The 25523-nt window shown below is 48.0% G+C and overlaps 1 protein-coding gene across 3 annotated transcripts in view; it reads right to left on the reverse strand.

Annotated features, from left to right (window-relative positions):
• Nucleotides 1-477: 477 nt before the first annotated feature.
• CD58 (CD58 molecule) overlaps nucleotides 478-25523 on the reverse strand; it is a 40721-nt gene continuing 15675 nt past the window's right edge. The window contains exons 2-6 of one of the 3 annotated variants that reach the window (XM_059135293.1): nucleotides 22906-23196; nucleotides 14670-14933; nucleotides 7636-7717; nucleotides 5159-5195; nucleotides 478-794 (exon numbers count right to left, since the gene is read on the reverse strand). In XM_059135293.1, the coding sequence (XP_058991276.1) occupies nucleotides 5159-5195; nucleotides 7636-7717; nucleotides 14670-14933; nucleotides 22906-23196 (674 nt within the window). In that variant the 3' untranslated portion in view covers nucleotides 478-794. The remainder of the gene's footprint in view (nucleotides 795-5158; nucleotides 5196-7635; nucleotides 7718-14669; nucleotides 14934-22905; nucleotides 23197-25523) is intronic. The other 2 variants (XM_059135294.1, XM_059135295.1) reach the window with 2 other exon arrangements.

Genomic DNA, 25523 nt, shown 5'->3' on the forward strand with positions numbered 1-25523 from the left:
GCGGGTTCAGGAGCTAAGGGCCTTGGACGTTGGTATGTATGATGGCGACTCAAGGGATAGCCAGCGCCATCTGTTCCTCATTCAGGAGAGGCTGTTGGTCTGCATTTGTATAGGACTTCAGAGTTTTTAAGAGTTCTCTGCTGTTTCCCTGCCCATGTGACAGCTAACACCAGACACTGAGTGCGTTAAGAGACCTTCATGTGGCAAGTCCCCCTCAGTGTAGATGGCGGCAATCTGGTCTTAGCAAAGTAAACGGAAGACCCATGTGTTCTCACCTCCTATCAAGAGCCACGGATCCAGCACACGGAACGTGTTTTGTCCATCTCCTCACTCCACTACCCATCCTGCAATGAATTCTTTTCCCTTTAAGACAAAAGAGCAGCGGAGGACGGATCTAAGTAAAAATCCTTCACCTCCTGAGGTAGATGACTCAGAACAGTTTTCTGACCTAAGAGGAAAAAATAAAGCCAAACCACCTACCATTTAGGGTATATTTACATATTTACATGTGTATATCTGATAGAAAATTAGCAGTAAGAAACTGAGAATCAAAAACTATTTACAGTATGTAGTTGGAGACCAGAGCAGGGATAGGGTAGATACTAGTTCTGATTAATAGTTGATATTTCTTCAAAAAAAACTCTTCCAGTGGAGGGTCACTTCAGATTAGAGTTCCAAAATGTCCTTGAAGATGACAGAATACTTGAACAGCAAATCAGATGGCTTTTGATTCCATTATTTAAATAACTTAGTCACTATACATTTGATCATCTTGAAGTACTGGTCAACTGGGGCTATAAGAAAAAAGATTTTCTGTTAGTAACTTGTAAAATGCAAACCAAGTTACCCTCCTATTCTACTGGGAGTAGACCTTTTATAATGAAGCCATCAAAGCCAAGGGCTCCACGGCGCAGAGATGAAGGGAGATGGGTCTTGAGCCCTCCTGGGACGGTAGCTGGAGGCTCACTGGAAGTAGCCCCTTCAGTGCGAGGCACTCACATTCAGTCCCGTTTCCTCAAACCGACCCAGTCTTGGAGCGTCATTGAGACCTCCGAAGAACAAAGCTGAGACCTTAAGGACTGTTATGTGAGCTGTCGCTCCTTCTGGGGGCTATCTGCTCCTGGCCACATGTGGCTCCTGGGGATGGTTTCCGCTCCTCCTCAACCTCTCTTCCTGATGAGTCATCTCTGCAGTGATGACAGGACAATCTGGGGTTGGCTCAGAAGAAACGAGTCCAGGCACAAAGCTGCAGCAAAGCCTGGACATGCCCCTTCACACCCCCCTGCCTGTTCTTGCCTCGTGCCTTCCCTACCGCCTATACTTCCTCGGTCAGGCCAGACCCACTGGGTGCAGCCCAGACCACAGCAGGGCTCCCCAAATATCTGTGCCCCATTGGTGACCAGAGATCATAAAGAGTGAGTGCTGCGGTCACAGGGATTATGGAAAAGGAAGAAGATTATGAGCTTTCCTATTAAGAATCTAACAGGTACCTGGGTGGCTCAGTCACTTAAGCGGCTGCCTTAGGCTCAGGTCACGGTCCTGGAGTCCCAGGATCAAGCCCCACGTCCTCGGGCTCCCTCCCTGCTCGGAGCCTGCTTCTCCCTCTCCCTCTGCCTCTCCCTTCTGCTTGTTCTCTCTCTCGAATAAATAAATAAGTAAATCTTAAAAATAAAAAAAATTTTTTAAAAGAATCTAATAGAATCCAAAAATGGGTGCTGTGAATTTTTGAGGGGCATGAAGTGAGAGGTGCTTCCCAAATGTGTCCCGGCAGGCAGAGCACTCCTCAGAGCAGGGGCAGGGCTGGGTGGCCGCACTCCTCACCCATGCCCACACGGGTTGCTCCTCCTGCCTCTCCAGCTCCCCTTCAGGCTGAGACACCCCCACAGACTACAGATCTTTTTTCCCAGAGAAACAGGGCTCTCGGCTCCCTTTTTAGCTTGGGTGACTCTGTGACCTATCTTCCAGGCATTCACACAAAAATAGAGATGACCAGCACTCCTGGAAATTGTCGACATTGAACTGTCTGGCTGAAAAGTGTGGTATGAGCCTGTTTTTCTCTCAGCACTCTGAAATGTGCTTGGCTGTCCTTGGATATATTCTAAGTGGGTCTAGCTCTTTCAGACACTGTCCTCACAGAAACGTGAAAATTTGGCCTTTGTTCCTGGCTATGCTTGTCCCCTCCCCCACTACTCTTCCAACTGCCCCCCCCCCCAACTCCGCCATATATGTAACTAATAATTGAGTTTAAGGAATTCCCACTGTGGCTATAGTGGCCTCTTTAAATGTAACAATTAGTATTAAGTAGGTTGTAAATATACAAAGTACAAAATCTGAACAGTAAATAAAAATACACCAAGAGCTGTGAGTGAGCTCCCACACCCAGCTCCAGGCTACCCAGGTCTCTCCCCAGGATGTCACCCTCAGATGTCACTTTTACCTTCCAAGACTCATTATCCCAAAGCAGTGCTTCTCTTGCTTGGCAGAGCTCTCCTGCTCAAGAGCCTACGATGGCTCCCTATTCTCATACTGCTCCAGCTTAATGCTCCCGACTTCACTCTTTTGCCACCAACTCAGCTTGATGCTAAGCAGACCAGTCTCTCGGTCAAATAAACCACGAGGGTCTAGCTCCCCTCCATGTCTTTGCCCCTGCTGCCTCCCCGGCTGGAATGCCTTCTCCACTCCACCCTGCTCTGAAGATCTAGCTGGCATCCCACTCCCCTCAGAGCCTTCGTGATGATTCTGGCCTCTTCACCCCCCTCGGGTGGCTGCCCAGCCCAGACCATCCCTATCACACATGCTGGCCCATTGCCCGGGGCCTCAGCCCATCTGTTTATGTACTCATCCGCTCTCTCCAGTGTGCCCACACGCTGCTCGAGGGGGGAGCCCTAACATACCCCTTCTCTGAACCCCACACAGTGGAGGCCTCCCTGGGCACATGATCTCAAGCCACCAGCGAACACAGAGCCTCACCTTGCTGGCACAGAGGGACCTCCGTGAAAGTGTGCTGAATGGAGAGAGCAGCCAGCGAGGGCATGAGCTCTGGGATACTCCGTCACCTCTCCCAGCGGCCCTGGCTCACAGCCTCCCCTGAACGACAGCGGCAGTCCTGTTCTGATGGCCGCCCCTCCGCTGTCACCAGCAGGGTCCCAGCAGAGGCCGGCCCAGAATCTCGCCCTCCCCAGCAGTCATGCTCACTGCTGCCAATTGGTAATCCCCACCTCTGACCACAGACCCTTGTCCTCTCTCTCCCCCTTCCCTGCTGGCACACCTGTTCCTCACCTCACTGACCGCTGCTCACCCTCTCTCCAGCCCCCTCCGCATCGCCTCCTGGCCCATTGACCCCTCCTCACAGCCTTGATAGGAGCCTCCCAGAGCTGCCCCAGGCCTCCAGCCAGCCTCCCTGGTAACCTGGGTGTGTTTCACCCAGCAGCTGGGGAGAAAGGGGCCTTCTGAGCCCATGGGCCCCGCCGCAGGCAGGTCCTCCCTGCTGCACAGCAGCCCTTCCTCATTCCCACTCCTACCGCTGACCCCGGGGGCATTCTCAAAAATCAGCAGCTCACTCAATAAAGCCAAAGAAGACGTCTTGCCCACCCACCCTCCCCAGTCTCTCCTCACCGTTAATATGCAGCCGCTGCCCTGAGGGTCTCTAGCAAGGGCCAATCTGGCTCTCCGCCCTGACTCATGACCCAGCCCAGCTCCTCCACTCAGCCTGTCACCCAAGGACTTGTCTTTCTTGGTGACCTCAGACGCTCAGGCCATCGGTTACTAATGAAGGTGCACCCCAAGCTGGAGCTCCAGCCGCAGCCCCGGAAGCCACTTCAGCAATTGTGCACCAGACCTCAGGACCCGTGTAATGCGCCAGAAGCCCACACTCAGCGTGTCATAGCACAGACCCGGCTTCCCAACCCAGAGCCCCGCCTGGGCACCAAGCGTCAGAATCCCTGCCACTTCTGGCTTTTTTCCGGGATAATAATAATATTCACAATCATCCTAGCGTGGTAACATTGATTAAGCTCCCCTCCAAGCCAGTCACTCTTCTAAGCGTTGTATTTTTCTTAACGTGTTTGTGCATGCTGCTACTTCTATGTTATCACCCACACTACTACCCCTCTCCTCTTGTTACGCCCTTCTTCCACAGAAGACAACTGAGGCACAGAGGGTTGACGTGACTTGTTCAAGGCCCGGGAGAGATGAGCTGGCAGGGAACTCGCACCCCCGGCCCGGGCAGCCTGCCTGCTTAGCTGGAATGTTCGTCACTATGACGGCCATACCTCCTCCCGCAGCCGGCTCCCCATGGCAGCCCTGCCAGGGCGACCATGACTCGGGCTTTCTCTGCTTGGCTGCACTCTTCCATTTGTCCAGCAGCCCGTGTCCCCATCTCCGGCCTCTTGTCTACTAACGCCCCCTAAGCTCTGTCTGACACATAGCTCTGCTCAGAAACCCTCAGTGGTTTCCCAGAAAAAAACGACACAGACCTCTTGGCAACTCTCTCAGTATCTTGGCTTGGCCCAGCCTGCCAGTCCAGCACTAGCTCCCTCTTCTCACCGACATTTGCTGTCCCAAAGAGGGTGACTCGTCACTCCCTATCCTGCCTCACAGCCCTGAGTCCCTTTATTCTTCCCGCCACCCCCTAAAGCCCAGCTCCTGGGCTCCTGCCTCCCGACTGCCAAGGACCTGGCAGGGGACCGGGGTCCTTCTGGAGCCTCCATAGGGGAGTTTAGCCACATTGCTGCTGTTGACTGTGTGGATCCTAGCTTTGGCTTGTGATACAGGCCCAGGTCTGATCCTGGCTCCCAAAGTGAACCCAATCCTTGGTCCAGTTCTCCGGGGACAGGAGACGGAGGCTAACAGGATAACCCTCCGAGTCTGAAGACCCTGATTTGACCCAGCTTGATGAGGTCTTAGCAATGGGCCCTGACTTCTCATAGTCACTGTCTCGGAGCAAGTGGTCACGATACCCCTGTGCAAAACCCACTGCGAGGGCGGGAGGAGGTGACACCCGGAAACTGCTGAGCCCAGCACGGATGTCACTTACTACCATTCAAGACAAGTGACAGATACACATGGTCCTCAAGGAAGAGGTGGCCCACATCAGGCCTGTTCTGGCTCTGCTGCATGATACCTAATTTACCCACTGCACAGTCTACGGGGTACTTACTCAGTTCTCTCTGTATCTCTGCCATATTTCAGAACACCTACAAATGAAGACATTTTCAACTCAGTTAAAGGACTGAAAAGCAAAGCTGAACGCTGCAGTTCCTGTGTGCCTGACGGAGACCTGATTCTGAAGCACTCTATATCAAAGCCCTGTTGAGCTGGTCTTCCCACCCTTCCAAATGCTGAAGCCAAACTAACTGCAGAGGGGGTCCAGGGGCGTGTTCCAAGACGGCTCCTCACATGATAGGAAAATAAATGCAAACACTGCTAACAAAAATGGATATGTCTATGGCAGCCCATGCACAAAGCTAAAGACATAGGGCAGGCTCGGATGGTGTGGGTCAGCACTGCCCAGGAATATGTGAGCCACCCGGGTCATTTAACAATTTTAGCAGTCGTATTACAAAGTGAAAAGAACAGGGTGAAATTCATTTTCAAAATGTTCTAATTTTGAAATTAAGGTTGTTTAATTTTGACACTATAATTTTTTTAAAACATGTCATGAATATTATCATTTTAACGTGTAATCAAAATAAACATTACTAATGAGATATTTTGCAGCCCTTTCCAAATTCGTCTTAAAAAATCGGTGTGCATTTTACATTTGCAGCATGTGTTTTTGGACTCCCATGTTTCCCAGGTTCAATGACTGGCTCATGGCTTACCATTTTGGACAGCACCATTTTGGATGTTAAGATGTGGCTTCCATACACGTACACATCAGTGTCCTCCCATAAAAGGCATCAGCCCTCATCTGGAGCCAGGCTGGTGGTCCAGCAGCCTAGTCCACAAGCCTGACTGAACTCGTCCCGGTGTCTGTCAACTACAACTCACCGCCATCCCCCTCAGAAGGCTCCATGCCAAATGCCTCAGCCTTTCCCAAGTTATGGCTTTAGGGTGGTGAAGCCAGCTGAAGTAAGGATATTTTTCAAGATAATTTTTTTTTCAGGTTATAAGGTGCTACGGGTACTGACCATGGGAGTAATTAATTTCTTCACCACTGGATGAACTTTTTAAAAAAGTTAAATCACCTGACTGCTTTGGAATTATATGGGCACTGAGTACACCTTCTTTTTTGGTTCAGGTATTCTGATGATAGATGCACAAGAACTCTGAGTGGATAATGATTTTGGTTTCTGGGAACCCATCTGTTATGGAGCTGATGAACAATGATACTGTTATTTGGGGATTAAAAATAATTCTTTACAAGAACATTTGAGCTCCCTAAATATTTTACTCATTGGTAATGAAACCTCAAAACTTTCTTCAGCTGATTTTTATATCTTATTTAGAGGAGAGTCGACTGACTCATAATCTACCACCTAGGGATCCTCGTGGTATATGCAACCTTTAATATGGAAACAGTATTCCTGGGATATGACATGTTAGTGGCCAGGTACCAACAGTAGTTTAGCCACATTGCTGCTGTTGACTGTGTGGATCCTAGCTTTGGCTTGTGATACAGGCCCAGGTCTGATCCTGGCTCCCAAAGTGAACCCAATCCTTGGTCCAGTTCTCCGGGGACAGGAGACGGAGGCTAACAGGATAACCTGTTAGGTTATCCTGGACAGCACTGGCGGACAGAACTTTCTGCGATGATGGAATTTTTCTCTGTCTGGTCCGTCCCACCACGGTAGCCGCTAGCTCTGTGTGGCTACCGAGCACTTTACATGTAGACAGTTCAAATGAGGAAAGAAATTTTATATTCAATTTAATGAATTGCTTTTATATTTAGACCACTCCACGTGGCCAGTGCCTACGGTACTGAGCAGCGCAGGTCTAGGGGAACATAAAATCTAAGTTGGTCCAAGACATGCATGTGAAATGACGTGGGACCCACATGCCATCACGTGGCTGAAAGGGGACTCTTCTGCATTCCCTGTGGGAGTAACAAATCAGCCTTGCCAAGAGCCCTTTTGAGAAAGCAGATGTGGAGAAGAACAGGATGGGGGAACAGCCCACCCGTTCTCCAGGGCACATGGGCTGCCTTCGGTGCTGGCCCACATGTCTAGGGGACCCAGGATGGCTCAGGAAGTAATACCAGGCCTTTAGGACCCACTCCAAGTCACCCAACCCCAACAACAGCTTCCTCCTCCCCGGGACCCCCTTCTGGGCTAGAAGAATGGAAAGTAAAACCCTGGCAGCCAAGAGCAAGGGGTCTTGTGCAAAATCTAGCTTGGAGACCAGAGATATAATACATGTTGACACAGACCACAAGCAGAAGGAGGCTGGGGAATATCCAGCGGGGTTCCCACATCTATAAAGCCTCCTAATGGTCTGAGGATTCCTTCCCCCCAAGACCATGCAAAATCTTGGCAAACCTGGCGGACCCAGCAACTTTGGATACCAGAAGCCTTGGTTTCTTTCCAAATGCCTAAAATTTCAAACTTTGCTTTAGTCTCTAAACTATTGACTTTCTGGCCTTTGAAAAACCAATTCGAGGTTGAAGCGGATTTTTTTGAAAGAAAGTATACATACCTCTTTTGAAAAACCAAAAAAATTACTCCTGCTAGGGGTATGATTACTGCTGGTATAATTGCAAACCTGTTCCTTGAATGCTCTGTAAAAAAAATAAAAATAAAAATAAAGGAAGCTGATAAGAAAGAAGGAAATAGAATTAGCCAGACTGATCAAAATAGAGTCCAGGGGATTCTTCTTATTTGCAGATTCCATATCTACAATCCGCCTACTTGCTAAGATGTATGTGTCCTCCCCACGTCCATGCCATAGCATGTTCATGGTCCCTGGAGGACACATGCGGCAGGACGGCAAAAAACCCGATTGCTAGGTGGACATATCCCCACTGAGGCTGAACCAGGCAACACTCCACCTTCTTCAGTCCTCTCCTCTAAGGTAAGTAAGTGTCCTATTCCTGGTCTGTGTACGGCCACATTTTTCATACGTTCATGCTTTTTGTTGGCTAATTGTCTAAAACAGCCCGGAACACGGCGCCAAAGTGCTGTGTAGCATTCCTAAGTGGAAGAAGGCTGAGATATTCCTTTCAGAGAAAATATATGTTTTTGTTAGATATGCTTCATCTAGGCATTAAGTCATGGCGCTGTTGGCCAAGAGTCCAATGTTCATGAATCAACAACACATCTATAATAAGGTGTCTTTAAATAGAAACGCACACAAAACAAGGTTGTTTACTGATTTCTTGCCAAAAATGTTGACCAGAAGCTTGCAGGAACCTAACCCTGCATTTCCCAGAAGCAACATTCAGTATTCACTAATTGCGTATTCACGGTGACTTTATGACACACGACTACTATAGATCAAGAGATTCAACAGTATTTATAAATAAACTTACCCCTATACGGTTGATACATAGCAAGCCCAGTGCTATTTATTAAAAGATGCAAACATTCCACTAGAAGTGTTGTTTCCAGCTAGCCCACACTGTCTGTGGAAGCTTAACTTAGCAACACGTGTCTGGTAGGGCACTGTGGTGGCAGTGCGTAACAAGGGCTCTGTAAAAACGTCCATCGTAAAGCAGCTACACAGTGTGCCCACAGTTTCACCGAACCATTATAAGAGTCGGAGCGTGCTGCAAACCTCTTGCTGCCTCGGTTTCCTCCAGGGGTGGCTAAATGGGAGTGATACGTACACCTGTCTCAGAGGGCAGCTGGGAGCATCAGTTGAGTTAAGATCCTTGAGAACAGCTATTACCTATCACCATCAACCTAATGAGAACATGCTCTTGGTATCGCTACTGACATCCTTTGACCCTGCAAGTCCATTTCTACAGAAACAATCAGTGATGTGCTCTTCCCCTCCCTCCAGAAAAGGCACAAAGATGTTTACCGCAGCTTTCCTGACAATATCAAAAAGGTAACACAGGGCGCGTGGGTGGCTCAATGGGTTAAGCCTCTGCCTTCGGCTCAGGTCATGATCCTAGGGTCTGGGATCCCAGAGTCCCATTGGGCTCTCTGCTCAGCAGGGGGCCTGCTTCCCCCTCTCTCTCTGCCTACTTGTGATCTCTCTCTGTCTAATAAATAATCCTAAAAAAAAAAAAAAAAAAAAAAAAGCTAAAACAACCTATGTGCCCTCAGCAGAAAGGCAGGACATATTTACAATGTGGACTCCATCCAGCTGCTAAAAATCCAAAGGCAGAATACCTAAGCATATGGCAAAATGATCCCAGGGCACTGCTAAGGGAAGGCTGGGGTCACTAACAGCAACCACTGAGGGTTAAGAGAGAAGGGAGAGGCTGGGGAGGGGAGAGAGAAAGTGAATGAATAAATGAGAATGAGAATGTGAATACACACCCTTTCCTCTTATTCAGAACACACGTGGGTTAGAACAAACAAAAAGCCACCCACCTGTTTGATCTGAGAGGCCCCCAACCAGAAACTGCTAGTTACCTCCCTGTAATGCCCCCTATCTTTCCCCCGCTCTTTGGTGACAGAATTCAGATTTTCGGCTGGGCATGCTATCACTCCACTCACAGATTAGTTCCTCAGCCTTTCTTGCAACTGGGTTTGACCACGTGACTAAGTGCTGGGCACTGAGCTGTAGGGAGGGCTGTGTGGATTTCTCCAAAGTCTCCCCTTTCTGGATCCTCCTGCCTGAACCAGTGGGCAAGGCGGGAGGAGCCAGGCTGCTGCTGGGTCTCTGACAACTTTATCGAGCGGCAATACGTCCAGGACTGCCTACTTTGGATATGTATGTATGTATGTACACACACACACACACACACACACACACCCCTAGTAGATAGATAGATAGATAGATATAGATACAGATTCTAATGTGAAAAAAGCCATCTTCATTTTCAAGCCACCAATATTTTTAAGAGTATTATTTTTAAACCGCTGAGTCTAATGGTACTTGATCCAGTCCCTTCCAAAAACCTTTCTCCCAGGGATGATGCCATATGCCACGCCCACTCTGGGACAGCAGATATTCAGGGGAGATGACAAAACAGTAACACAAGTTCTTCAGTCTGTTCTTCCTCGGCGTCTGCTGCACAGACAGGTGCTCCCCCCGCTTCATGTGGCTCCTGATTGAGAGGTCACCTTGCTGGAGTTTTCTTCCTGCCTCCTGGGAGGTCCTTCTCTGTCCCCTCTGTGGGACACTTGTCCTCTCAACAGCCTCGAAATGCTGGAGTCCCCGAGACTCAGTCCCAGTCCACTGCTCTGTCTTATCTGCTCACCTAGTCCCACGGCTTTAAATGCCGACTGTACACTGAATCTGCCCATACTTCCTTCTCCCGTGCTAATGACTCCCCAGCGACCTAGACTCAAATCAAAACGCCTTACCTGAGGTCTCCACTTGAAATCTAACAGGCATCTCGAACATGTCCCAAACCAAACTTCTCACGTCCTCCACACACCTGCTGCCCTGCTTTCCAGTCTCAGGAAACCATGACACTGTTCATCCAGTGGCTTGAGCCAGAAATCTGGGGGTCATCTGCACATTTCTTATTTGGGACCCTTCTCCCCTACTCAAACCATTAGGAATTCCTTGTGGCTGTATTTCCAACACGTACCCCAACCTGAACCACTGCTCCCAATCTGCTGCCTTTACCGCCTTCTGAGACACCATAACCTCTGGCTGAGACCCAGAGCTTCTAAATTAGGTGCACATACCCCAGGGAGTACACGAACTGACCGGCGAGGTGCAAAAATGCGAGACCCTCTGTTTACAATTTGCTACTTTTATCAGTCTTTACGTTTTTCCTATTTCGTTTAAGTTTTAAAATGGTACAAGTTAGGGCACCTGGGTGGCTCAGTCGATTACGCATCCAGCTCTTGGTTTTGGCTCAGGCCATCATCTCATGGGTCGTGAAATCGAGCCCCGCATCAGGCTCTGCACTCAGAGCAAAGTCTGCTTGAGATGTTCTCTCTCCTTCTCCCTTTGCCCCTCCCCCAACTCACACATGTTTTCTCTCTAAAATAAATAAATACATCTTTAAAAATAAAATAAAACGGTACAAGTTATATTCATCTATTGGTCCCCATACCCAACTCCCCATTTTCCTTTGGGAATTGAACCCCTGTGTTTTAAGTCGGCGCATGCCCGGCCAGCCGGCAGGTAAGGAGGACACTTCCCCGTCTCCCCCAGGGGCCGTGGCCATGAACTCAGTCTGGCCAAGCTGCTGGCCCTGGAAGTGATGCATGCCACACTGGGTGGCTCTTTAAAGGGAAGGACTGTGCTCTCTCCTCTCCCTCCCACTTGCTTCAAGGTAAGTAGAGAAGTGAGCCCTTGTTTGAGTCCAGAGAGCACCATTTTTAAGCCATACCCATTTTGGTATATGTTTCCAAAAGATAAGGATTATCTATAAAGTATAACCATGCCATTATCATAGCTAAAAAAAACTAAGGCCTTGATACAATCAAATATGCGGTCACCACTTAAATCTCTCCTATTTTTTCACTTTTTTTTGATTGTTTGTTTGAATCAGGTTCAAACAAGGTCCATACATTGCAATTAATTATAGGCTTCTTAAATCTCTTGACATTCTAAGCTCCCCCTCGCCTCTCTCTTTCTTCCCCTTATAATTTATTTATTAAAAAACCTGATCCCTGGTCCTACAGAACACCCCCATAGTCCATACTATCATCCCAATGGTACGGTTTTCTGGCAGCCAAGTCCTGTGCGTGAGTCAAAATCTATTCCTTAATTTGACTTATTTTAAGACATACAGAATCAGGATGATGTAATGGGGAAAATAAAAGGCTCCAGGATTCAAAGACCTAAATTCTAATTGTATCTCCACTACATAATTGAACTTGGGGAAGCCGCTCCAGCTAGTAGAACTTGTTTCCTCACTCTTAAAAGGTAAACATCTTCTTATAAGGTAAGTGACTCCTGTGGGGCAGTCTGGAATGGTGATAGTGGGCAGCCAACAAGATGATTATTGGGGAGGGCCTGCCAGAGGGCAGTAGGCTGGTCCATGTGAGTTACAATGTTTCACTGATAAAATAGGAAAAGTCTGGAATAAAAAAAAAAAAAAAATCAGCACTTAAAAAAGTAACACCTAGATTTTAACCACTATACCCACAAAAATTTATCTGTTCTGATGCATGCAACTCTACAGAAAGTATTCAAAAATCATATTGGGAAGAAAAGAGATCCTAGACAATTTATTGTCAAGAAGAACCATTACGATCATTAAATTTGGGCCCCAGATGCAGGGAAGAAAAACGTCCTCCAACACTAGCTTAGTGGGTCCCCAGTTATATATCTCCTATGTCAGGACTACTCTAGGATTTATTTATTTTTAAAGATTTTATTTATTTAGGGGTGCCTGGGTGGTCAGGTAGGTTAAAGCCTCTGTCTTCGGCTCAGGTCATGATCCCAGGGTCCTGGGATTGAGTCCAACATCGGGCTCTCTGCTTAGCAGGGAGCCTGCTTCCTCCTCTCTCTCTCTGCCTGCCCCTTGATCTCTGTCAAATAAACAAATAAAATCTTAAAGAAAAAAAAGATTTTATTTGTTTATTTGACAGAAAGAGAGCCCAAGTAGGCAGAGGGGCAGGCAGAGAAAGGGAGAAGCACATTCCTTGCTGAGCAGGGAGCCTGATGTGGGACTCAATCCCAGGACTCTTGGAATCATGACCTGAGATAAAGGTAGACCCTCAACCCACTGAGCCACCCAGATGCCTCAGCACTACTCCAGGATTTAAATGACCTGGAATTACCTAGCACTGTTTCTCAAACTTTCAAAGTCTATAATGCAATGTGAACTATTAGTTTGGAGGGTGATGTAAAAGAAAGATGGATCACCATTATTGTATAACCAAGAGAGTCTGTTTGCAAATTAACCACCTCTATCATCAAGAAGAGGGATGAGATCATGATGATCTTTTCTCAAGGTATCCACAGGAAAGGGCATCTTACTTGGACACTCAATTCCAAGGGTAAAGGTTAAGTGAAAACCTATGCAAGGGCAAAATGCTTGGGGCACAAGAAGCTTTTCAAGATTTCAACTATCTGGTTTATTCTGCAGGCAATACCTTCTTTCTTTTGTTGGTTATGGGCATCTCTCTCTCTCTCTCTCTCATACACACACACACACACACACACACACACACCCCTAAGCCAAAAAAGCACACTGCTTTTGATTTTTGTTCCCACAATAAAGCAACTATCTGCTAGCATCAAATTGCATTTCCATACCTTGGATATTATGTAACACCCAGTAAGTGGAATTACTAAAGACATGTCTGCTCCATGCAGAACAATTGTCGTGGACTTTGCAGCTGGCTTTCAAATCTTCTGGACAATTGTGTGACTTGCACAAAGGGTGCCATCCTGACTGGCACCTCTGTGGGTCTGGTTTTTTTCTCTGCCTTTGGGGATCAAAACCATAGGTTAAGAACTGGAACTCATTTTGTACTTCATCTGGAAGTATTTGTTTGCTTTACCCAGGAGTTCACACGGCTTAGTCTGAAAATGATATAATGAACTTAATGCCTCCATGTCATTATTTGAAAATTTTTGGGGTGCCTGAGTGGCTCAGCTGGTTAAGTGTCTGACTTCGGATCGCAGCTTAGGTCTTGACCTCAGAGTTCAAGCCCCATGTTGGGCTCCACCCTGGGTATGGAACCTACTAAGAAAAGGAGAGAGGAAAGGAAATTTTCAAGAAGGACGTACATGGGCAACTCAGGGAGAAGGGCTCACTAATCAAATATAATTCAAGGTTTTTTTTATATTCATGACATTGACTACCTGCTTTTTTTCTGCTTCAGTTGCCTGTTCAGAAAAAATGGATTCACAGAATCACCCCATCACTGCCCAAGGGAACTCACAGAGTCCTCTTCACTATTTACAAGGATGATATTGTTCTGCATCATAGTGTTCACTATTTTCACCTCTTTTTTTATGTTCTAATGACCGACTTTCAAATTATCGATCCTTTTGTCTGTAAACTGGGAATATAATGTAAAAAACAAAAACAAAAACAAAAACAAAACCTGCTAATAAAAATTGCAAATTACAAAGATACACCAGAGTTGAACAAAATAAAAGGGCCACAGCCAAGACAGATTGTCACCCCATCCAGGGAGCAACCGAGATAAGGTACCAAGTGCACATTCTTGCGGCACACGGCAGCCTTCAAGAACACGATGGTTATCAAGAACATTACTGAGTACTGCTGTGAACAGTTCCTGAGGAGCTCCAGAGCCCGATGGTCTGACTTCAAAACCAGGCTGTACCCCTCACTATCTGTGATCTGAGGCAACCACGCTGAACTCCCCGCGTCCAGGTTCCTCCCCATAAAATAAAGATAATGGCTGGTACCCAACTCCTGCATCTGGGGGAGGACTGACTTCATGAACTGATCAGAACAGTGCTTGGCCCAGCAGAGGCTGAGAAATGGCAGCTGCATGTCTATAATGCAAGGTCCATGGAAACCATTCTTCATCTTACATTTCAGACATGAAACACAGGTGAGCATCTCTGGTTTGAAACTCCCGAGCCACCTGGGGTCCCTGGATGCATCACCCCCCAAACCCTCCCGCCCCCGTAGAGTATCTCTGCCATGACACAGTGGGTTGTTTACTCACCAGCTGGGACACAGGTTGCTAAGACAAGCAAGGATGTCTGTTTGGACAACGGACTGTTAACAGTACAGCGTATTTCCTGCGAGAGATCATTGTTCCTCTTAATCACCACTTCAGACATATTCGAGCCATTTTTACACAGTGCCGGAAAGCAGTTCCATGAATAGTTTAAAAGTTGTGTGAAACTGTAAGATTCTGGGATCCTGCAATTGACCGTAATGTCTTCAGCAGCCAAGGTGCAATTTAGTGTTGGAGACGGAAGAGGATCTGGAGAAAAGAAAGGTAATATTTAGTATAGGAAAGAGGAACATTTAGGCTCATCATCTATGAAGAGATGAAGAGCTCCCAGCTTCCTCATGAGCTAGAAAAGACAAACAGACCCCCTCCTTGAGCACTCAAGGGACAGAATTCCCTCTTCTTCTGGGTCAGATCTTCCTGCTCAAATTCAGAATATACACAGGCACTAAATCCCTTATCCTCCATGCAGGAAGACACAAGTTTCCACAGAATAGCAGCAAAGTCGGGTAGCTGCAAACCCTCGTCTGAGTTGACATGAGGATTTAACAGTTTTTATTTTTTTTCACTTACTTCTTTTTTATTTTTATTTATTTATTTATGTAAAGATTTTATTTCCTTATTTGACAGAGAGCTAGGGAAAGAGCACAAGTAGACAGAGCAGCAGGCAGAGGGGGAGGGAGAAGCAGGCTCTCTGTCGAGCAGGGAGCCCGATGCAGGGGCTCGATCCCAGGACCCTGGAATCATGACCTGAGCAGAAGGCAGATGTTCAACTGACTGAGCCACCCAGGTGCCCCTATTTATTTATTTATTTATTTATTTTTAAAGTAAGCTCTATACCCAGTGTGGGGCTTGAACTTGTGACCCTGAGATCAAGAGTTGCATGCTTTTCCAACTGAGCCAGCCAGGCGCTCCATATTTTTCTCACTTACTTCAAGTATTCACTACCCTGTTGTACTAAAAATGTTCTTGTATTTGAGTATAAGGTGGTACCCAAAACTAAATGGGGTGCTTCCTAACATATATAGAGGAAACAGTTCGTATTATTCTACAATCTAAAAATGTTTAATTCCAAAAGATATCTAACTTACAGTGTTTGCAAAGCATGCGTGGAGCCATGCCGTGAGCAGGTCCTGCTAATAGGCAGAGTGGGGGATGGCACCTGCCACAGACCTGTCAGTCTGGAGGCCTCAGGCCCAGTCTTTCTCTACAGGTGCCCCCGACTGGCTACAGCAGCCCAAACCTGCAAGGAAGGGTTAAGAACCATAACGCTAGTTTATCCCATTAGACGTCCGTGTATTTATTCATTCATAGGCCTTCTTGCATCTCTACCTTGCCCCAACAACTCACCATAAGAAATTGGAGAAAACATGTATAAATATACGGACTCTCCAGAAAATGGTCATGGTAGCATTTGGATAATAAAATTTCAATGCTTTATGAACATCTATGGAAAAGCCAATTAGAGCAAAGTAACATTCATCAAGATGACAGAATACCATGCTGCTATTTAAAACGGTATTTTCTAAGGCAAAGGAATGCTTACAATCTAATTATTCATCTAAAATAATCTCAAAACGGGGGCACCTGGATAGCTCAGTTGTTAAGCATCTGCCTTTGGCTCAGGTCATGAACTCAGGGTCCTGGGATTGAGCCCCACGTCAGGCTCTCTGCTCAGTGTGGATCCTGCTTCTCCCTTTCCCTCAGCCAGCTGCTCTGCCTGCCTATGCTCTCTCTGTCAAATAAATAAGTAAAGTCTTTTTTAAAAAAAATCTAAAAATGGAAAATATTCAATTCCTCTTTCCCCTCATCTTCTCCAGACTTCTTTCATGCTCAGTTAAGTAACACACCCGGTTAGAGACCTGAGTCACCCATGACTTCCCCTTCTGCTTGGGACTTCTTCAGCTGTTGGATTTAATCTAGTTCACATAACTTGTTATGTGTTGCCTGACAGCAAGCAATGGACATCTTTCTCCAGATTAAATTGTAAGCCACAGACCAATAGCTTTTAAAAGAGTAAGAGCTGCTATCATTGACTCCAAGTTAGCCAGCCGGAGCCCTCCTCTCTAAGCCTCCTCCGGTCCTTCCTGCCTACCACATGCCCACAGCAGCCCCAGGAAGCACCTTCCTGAGGCCCCAAGTGTCTTTGTGTACTTAAGAACCAGAACTGATTGTTCTACACTCTGCACGTACCTATGCCTCCCTCTGTGACTAAGCTGGGCCTGAAACTGAGCTTTCTAGTTCCCTGGAAATGTTCCACAGAAGCATTTCTCAACTCTCAGTGGGCATGAGAAGTCACCAGGGGTGTGTATTAAAATACAGATTCCTGGGCTCCCCCCGCTCAACCAAGGATGCTGATGTGGGTGCTCCGAGCGTTCTGTCCCAGATTCTCGTGTAGTGATCTGACTCAGCCAGCGTCTAGTGTTTTGTGAACTCAACAGTGGCACCTCATAAGCCCCCTTCAGCTGTATGTCTGTGGAAGGTAAGGACTCAACACGCCTCAGCTCTTACCAACGGCGCCTGACCCAACACAAGGCTCAGAGGTGGCTCCTCAGTGAGGAGAGTGGACACTGGACAGAGGGGAGGGATTCTCTCCACTGTCTCAAAGGTAAACTTCATTGGCTCCCCTCCGAAAAGGAAGGGTGAGGTGGCTAAGAGCCTGACTGCCTGGGTTCATACTGCAGTGCTGCCAGGAAGAGCCACGTGCCCTTGGCCAAGGTACTGAATCTCTGTGGCTAGGTCTCCTCTCCTGCACAACAGGGAAACCAGCAGCACCTCCCCTTCACGATGGGGATGAGGATCACAAGAGGTGACATGGTAACAGCTGACATGGCGACTACCACACCCTGCCTGGCATGGTCACATCAGCTGTAACAGAGCGCACGGCGGGAAGGTGAGCACCCCCTCCACGGGCGTGCATTACACAACCAGGAGCTGGGTGGTGTGCGCTTCCGCTCCGGCTGGCTGTGTGACCTTGGCCCATGGCTCCTGTGGTAGCGGGAACATGTTCAAGAAACCAACCAGCCCAGGCCCCTTGTTCTACAGATGCAGAAAGAAGCCCTTGGTTAAATCGGTCTCATTTTCACCTATGAAATGGAACGTAATACTCTGAAAGATTGGAAAGGTCTACTGGAGTATGAAGAGAATTTGAAAGGGCCCACATGGGAGAGCTGGTGTAATTTTGTGTGTTGTTAGAGCGCACGGAACCATCCAAAAGCTCTTTCTGGTGGTCTCGCCACAGCATGGCCGCTGGAAGAGCCGGTCCCGCTCACAGGAAAGGATGCAAACCCTCCTCAGGTCTCCCACAGCTCAGATCTCTGCTGAGACTCCTCAGCTTCTCTCACTGCCCACCAGACTTCCCAAGGCCACAGCGAACAAGTAGGAGTTACATCTGGACCTCAAGCAGCATGAAACTGACAGGAAACATACCCACTTCATCCTTAAGACAACTCGGTCCATTTACAATGCAGGAATCCAGTGCCCTGCTCTGTAAGATGGAGAACCGCTTCTACAGATCTGATGCTCTTTGTGTATTTCTCTTAACTTTAGTAAAAGGTCACACCACTTCAGATCGTTTAAGGATCGAGTAGTTAATTCTACTTATATGACCATTACCGCCTTCAATGCAGCTAACAAGAGAAAGCACTAATAAACACTGGTGGTGGAAATTTGAAGGGGATTTTGAGGGAAGAAGGAAGCCAAATACGAACTTACACACAAGGAAGTGGATGGCCTGAATTGAGGGGGTGCCAGGAAATCCCCCTGCCGAAAATATCCTTTCTGAAAATCTCCCAATAGGTCTGGTGTCTCCGGAAGATCATCAAGTCACTTAGGTATTAACTAACATACCCTGAAGGAAGTAGGCCTTCCTCATTTCAAAAAAAAAAAAAAAAAAAAAAAGGTATGACCAATCATTTTGTCATTCAGGTGTGAAATCCTGAGTCATCTTGTCTTTTTATAACCCAAATCTAAGTTCGCTTGACTCTTTCTTAGAAGCATCTTCTCTTTCTTTCCTTTCCCAACATCTACCAGCAACACCTGTCTCCCTAGAAGATCACAGTCACTTCCAACCTGGTGTCCCCCTTCTCTAACCCACTGTCAATACCTACCATCTGATTAATCATCTGAAAATAGAGTTCATCAAGTCATTTCTTTGCTCCAGGATCAGATCCAGTGGCTCCTCAGTGTCACAGGCTAAAAGCCAGACTCTCGAGCCAGGACTTGAGGTCACACCCTTTACACTGCCCACATCACTGCCTCCTGATCAACACTCACCTCTCTCGGGCTCTGCAGGTCTTTGCTAACGAGGCTTCCTAAGGGCTATTCAGTTGGGCTGACTCCTGAAATCATGCACCTTAGTTGAATGACCGTGGAATTTTAAAAATCAAATTATTCTTAACGCTTTCATCAAGTTTAAAAAGTTAAACATATCTAAAAGTCTGAGCGCAGTTTTACAAACTCTTATGAAAGGGCTTTTCAAATGTTTTCCATTGTTATCTAAATACAATTGCTGGCTCTATAAATAGCCAGATCCCCAACCTGCATATTTTATAAATTCTGCTTCTCTGAAGGCATGCACTGGTTTTCCTAATGGGATGCCTCCACACCTTAACAAGCCTCACTCTTCTAAATGGAGTTAATCATCTTCTGGACAAACCAGCCACCCAGCCTGAAAGCCCCCATTTCTGTCAACCCCCCCTCCCACCTCCCGGTCACCTGGTTCAATTGCTTTCATTCCTATAATAAATATTTACTGAACACCTAGTACCTGAGTTCTAGGGCTACAATGATAACAGGAGAGAAATTCTCTCCTCTTCCTAGTGTCTCCAACAGACCAGGCAGGTGAACTTGTGAAGAATAGCTACTCCACCAGCTCCTCACCCCCTCCCATTCCACGGACACTGCCTCAGACAGGACTTGGAGCGCTCAGACTTGAACTTCTACACTGGACTTTCTGCCTCTTCTCCCTTCCCTGCAAGCCATCTTAGACACTTTGCTACCAGATGGATCTTTCTAGAATGCCTCTGGCATAGAGGAGGTAAGGCGAGAATGACATCCACTTCTAGGAGAAAACAGTGAACCTGGGACCCCATAGAGGGCCGAGATGGGTACGGGTTGAGCTGGCAATGCTGAGGGGCAGCACAGAAAAGGTAGCCAAAGTCAAAGGCAACACTAGGATGCCTAAGAACAGAAAGAGGTGATCAGGGATGCCGGATCTCATACGGCCTTGCACTACAGATCTTAGTTTTAGCTCCGACTGAGATGGGGCCACTGGAAGTTTCTAAGCTGAAGAATGACATGCTTTGACCTCTGTTTTAAGATCACTCTGGCTGCTTGCATTTTTAAAAAAATAAACTGTGGTCATAATACATGTAAGTCAAATCATTATGCTGTATACCTCAAACTTAGACAGTGAAACAGGTCAATTATGCCTCAATAAAACGGGAAAAAAATTAAATGTAGTTAAATCTGAAAATAACACAAAATGCCTCCTGTTAAGGGGCAACGGGTGACCAGTTAGATGGTCGCTGCAGTCCTCCAGACAAGGTTGAAGGAGCCCTGGCTCAGCCCCGGAGGAAGTGGCGAGAGGTGGTCAGAGGCTGTAAAACCAGCAAATTTCCTGGTGGAATAAACATGGTGTTCGAGAGAAAGAGGAAGAGAAACATGGTGTTGAAGATGACATCAAGGCTTAGCCTGAGCAACTGGGAAGAAGGAGCTGCCATTAACCAAGCGCGGGGAAGACGTGGGGAAGAACGGGATTCAAGGGAAAGTTGATGAGCTCACGATCATCAGACAGGCGTCGAAGTGGAAATCCAGAGGAAGCGGTTTGAAACACACGTCAGTGGGGCCCCGGGTCCGAGCTCTCAATCTGTGTTATCAGTGCCAAAACAATATTGAAAGCCTGAAGCCAGGCTGAGCTCACCCAGCTGGGTGTGAGCGCAGGCAGAGAAAGGTGGCTCAGGCCTTCAGGTCTCCAAGGCCTGCAGGTGGGCAAGACGAGCAAACCAGCCAAGGAAACCGGGAAGGAACAGCTACTGAGCGAACAGAATGCCAGAACGGGGTGGGATCCTGGATGCCCACAGAAGGTCGTGTTTCAGGAGAGACAGGGATCCGCTCTGTCGGAGGCTGCTGAGTGGCCAAGAAAGATGTGGTGGGGAGAGCAGGAATGGATTACTGGTTTCTTTAATGAGATCAAGAGTTCGGGTGAAAGCCTGGGGTGATGAAAGCCTGTTTGGGGTGGGGAAAAAGGAAAAAAAGAAGGAAAGGGGTTAAAAAGCAAACACAGATAATCCTTCATGGAATTCTCTACAAACAAGTGGCAAGTGGGTGGTAGCTGGAGGGGTGGGGCGGGGGCATCCGGGGGCTCCCGGCGCTGGTGTCAATGTTTGACGGCATACTACGGATGACAGTTGGATCCATGGACGACGCTGCTGCAGGAACAGGGCAAGGGCAATGACTAGGGTGATGTCCCCAAGGGCAGTGGCAGGAAGAGGACTTGGAGTACAGCAGAGGGCCTACACCTCTGTGAGCAGGGTACCGGTGCTCAGGGCAGGTAGGCAGGAAGGCTGAGGGTGACAGCCTGTGGAAATTCTCCTCTAAGTGCTTCTCTTCCTCAGTGAAACAAGATGCAAAGCCTTCAGCTGAGGAGTGGGTCTGGAGAAGAGGGTCTACGAGGCTTGAGGAGAGGAAGGATAATTGCTGGGACACTGGGGGACATATTGGATCTGACTGAGGCAAGTGACCAGACGCTTCATGTGTGAGGCTCTGTGGGGCAATGAGTTTCTCTACAGCCACAGTGTGTTAGCACAAAACAGGGAGCGCACTGGACTGGACCTGACCACACAGGCCACAGGAATACAGCCCATTTAAAAAGGGTGCCTGGGTGGCTCCAGTCATGATCCTGGGGTTCTGGGATCGAGCCCCACGTCAGGCTCCCTGCTCAGCAGGGGGTCTGCTTCTCCCTCTCCCTCTGCTCCTGTCCCTACTCTCTCTCCCAAATAAATAAGTAAAATCATTAAAAAAAATTTTAAATATTAGGGGTGCCTGGGTGGCTCATTGGGTTGAGCCGCTGCCTTCGGCTCAGGTCATGATCTCGGGGTCCTGGGATTGAGTCCCGCATTGGGCTCTCTGCTCAGCAGGGAGCCTGCTTCCTCCTCTCTCTCTCTGCCTGCCTCTCTGCCTACTTGTGATCTCTCTCTGTCAAATAAATAAATAAAATCTTAAAAAAATTTTTTTAAAATATTAAATTAAAAAAATTAAAAGGAGCAAGGAAACTAACCAAATCTTCCAATGCTTGGCCCAGTGAGTGAGCACATTCGGGCTGCCTAAAGAGGATAGGGGGTCACGCGAGGTAAAGGGATAGCAGAACTGGCAGAGCAGGGGACACCTGGCCTGACACAGTGGAGGGCTCAGAATGAGTGGTAATGACAACTTCCAGGTTCTATCCGTGGGGAAAGGCAGCGGAGGCGGTGGATGGAGGACAAGACCATCATAGGAGAGGAGACCGGGGACTCAGAAGCCAGGATATTAGAACAATATATTTAAATATTATAATCACTGAGAATTATGACAGCAGGAACATCAGAAACAGCAAAAGTGGGCCAGGCTTTCCAATGACCCAGAAATGTTGGGATGTATCCAGGAGCCTACAGATGACAAGGAGAATGACCTGGAAGCATGACAGGAAGTGTGGAGGAACAAGGACTCCATCTCACATTCCCATGTAAGGTGATAGAGGAGAGAAAAAAATCTACCTCCTGGGGTGTGGTGCAGGTGCACACTCTAATTTCCAGAGCATCATCTCTCAGTGGAGCTCAGAGTTCTGAGTTCACTGCTGCCACTACATCCCTTTCCAGAATACTCCCAGCAAGACAAGCAATGCTGCTGGCAGCAGCTCCACCCAGCTGGCCTCCATCTCCGTCACACCCTCTCCTCACTCAGAGGATGACGAGGGCACGGACACTGGTGTGCCTGACAGCCTAAGAGATCCAAGTCTCTTCCTTCTCAGAAACCATTCATTTGTGTTCATCTCTTAAAATAGTTGGACAGTTGCTATTTTAAACAAATCAACTTATGGAATAAATTTATGGAATACTCACCAATCACCTTCAGAGATCCAAGTCTCTTACTTCTCAGAAACCATTCATTTGTGTTCATCTCTTAAAATAGTTGGGACAGTTGCCATTTTAAACCAATTTATGGAATAAATTTATGGAATACTCACCAATCACCTTCAGAGTGAACAAAGTGTCGCCACTGCTCAAAGAATCCAGTTTATAGTCCGCCTCATCCGAATATGTTAGGTTGAAGATGGTAAGGCTTCCTGATGTGGTGTCTAAATGAACTCTGCGTATGAAAGGTGGGAAAACTCTGACGGGAGAGCCTGCTTCCCATTCAACGACTTTATCCCTATTTTTTGTCCACAGAATCTCCGTAAAGGGTACAGAGCTTGCTATAGGGAAAGTTACGCTCCGGTTCACAGTTCCAAACATCGGGAAATTACAGCTGATGGAGTCTAGGAGGGAAAAAGAAATTGGTTAGGAAAACCAACACGACTTGATTGAAAATAGAAAACCATCCTCCAAGATGCTCTTTGTGGGGGTGGGGGGGGGGGGAGATTTGGCAGTAAAAATGATTCATCAGCTACTTTTTACACTAAACAGATAAACCGCTGATGGCAAACACAGCTCACGGAGGGCGGGAGCTTCCTCTCTCACGGGGACGCCGCGACTCACAAACACGCAAGAAACAGATTCAGCTTCGATGGAGCACCAAGTCCCCTTTGGGAACTGTGGGCAGCGCAGGCCCTCCAGAAGCCCCACTGTGTGGGGAAGACAAAGCAGGCCTGGGGAGCTACCTCCTCGAGGGCCTTCCCCAGGAAGTCATGCTGAGGCTCATGGGAGGCATCGCCCCAGGCCTGGGGGAGGAGGGGAGGAGAGGTCCTTGTTGTACTGACAGAGGAAGCAGAGCCTCCCCCGACCAGCCCCTGCCAAAAAAAAAAAGCAGGCCCCCGAGTGGAGAAGGAGCTGGGTGTGTTTGAGGAAATACAAGCAGCTCCCCATCGCTAGAGGAAGCAAGCAAGTGGGGTAAGGCTGGAGGGGCAGGCAGGGCCAGGTCACAGCATTTGTGGGTGGGGTCTGGGGGTGTCCGGTGAGACAGGCTCAGGGCTTGGGATGGATCCTAATGGCAAGCAAAAGCCACAGGACGGCCTGCAAAGCGGACAGTGGTGGCCCGGGACAGGCATGCAGGCAGGGCAACCGGAATTGAGGTCAGTGCTGGAGCAACGAGAGGGTGGCCGCCTGGGCGGGCCAGAGCAAGGTCTGGAGGGAGGGGACAGACAAAAAGCCAGACTCAAGAGCAGCTAGGGACAGAAAGCACCAGGGTTTAGTGACTGGAGGTGCAGACGAGGGAGAGGGTGTAAGGACCTATGTTATATTCTTATTTTAGCCAGAGGCTTCCACTGAGGTTCAACAATAACTTTGTTGTTTAACCCTTAAACTGTCCCTGCTCCCCTCCTCCAGGGGACTTAAAAACAAGTCCCGGAAACCAGCTCCAGGTGTGGAGGCCAAGAAAAACAAGGCTGTACCCACCTCGAGTCTAGCCCTGGCAGAAGTACAGCCATCTCGGCAAAGCAAAACTGGCACCTGGCACTGTAAGAGTGGGTTAGCATAAGAATGGCCATCCTGAAGGCCGGGAAGCCATTTTACTGAGCGTCCCTAACAAACCTACACGGCGCACGTAACTTGAGATAAGAGAAAGTAGCTAAAACCTAAGAAACGATCATATACCACCAGGGAGGTTAGGTGGTGGTGCCAGTGGTGAGGGAGCAGGAGGCTGGCTGAGGACAAAGCAAAAGCTGGCGCCTTGCACCCCCTCTTCACCCTTTCCCCTCCATAAGTGTAGCATCCCTCAGGCAGCCCTGACTGCCATGAACAATAAGCAAATAGTTAACTTGCAGAGCTCACAATCCTGCTAGACAGGAGTCTCCCTTGGCTTACAAATGTCCTAAATCTCACTAACAAAGACGATTGATAGCAGGATTGTGACCCCCCACCAAAAAGTCTCCCAACGATCTTAATGTTCATGACTGGTCTAAAGACAACACTGATCCAGCTGCAAGGGCAAGGCCTCCAGCAGGCCTGGGACATCCTGGCACCTTGTAGGCCCTCTTTAGCATATGAAAACTCCACTGACACCTCCCTGCCCCTCACCTTCCCCCAACAGCAGGGTACAGAACCTGCCATCCCTCACAACCCGGGGCAGCAGCTCTTCCTGCCCACGGGTCCTGCCCCGTGCTTTAATAAACCACCATTTTGCACCAAAGATGTCTCAAGAATTCTTTCTTGGTCATCGGCTCCGGACCTCAGCCCACCGAACCTCACCTAGGTTCTAGAACTTCATCACCAGGGGACTTAAAAACAAGTCAAAAACTGTCAAAGTGGGGTGCAAGATACGTATGTAGCTATGAAGAAGAGCCTTGAAAATGCTATATAGGGGCACCTGGGTGGCTCCGTGGGTTAAGCCTCTAACTGTCGCTCAGTTTTGAGCCGGGTCTTGGGATCAAGCCCCGCATTGGGCTCTCTGCTCAGCGGGGAGCCTGCTTCCTCCTCTCTCTCTGTCCTCTCTCTCTGCCTGCCTCTGCCTACTTGTGATTTCAGTCTGTCAAATAAATAAAAATCTTTTTTAAAAAGTGCTATATAAACCCTTGGCTTTGAGGGCTCGGGGTCCTTGTTGAAACTCGCTGCGCTGGGCAGATACTTGGACCCTAGCTAGCTGGAAATAAACCTTGCTGTGTGACTTGCATTATCTAGAGTGTTTTCTGTCTAATTAAGGGGTGGTCGA

The sequence above is a fragment of the Mustela lutreola genome, chromosome 10, assembly GCF_030435805.1.
Source record: "Mustela lutreola isolate mMusLut2 chromosome 10, mMusLut2.pri, whole genome shotgun sequence".
NCBI lineage: Eukaryota > Metazoa > Chordata > Mammalia > Carnivora > Mustelidae > Mustela > Mustela lutreola.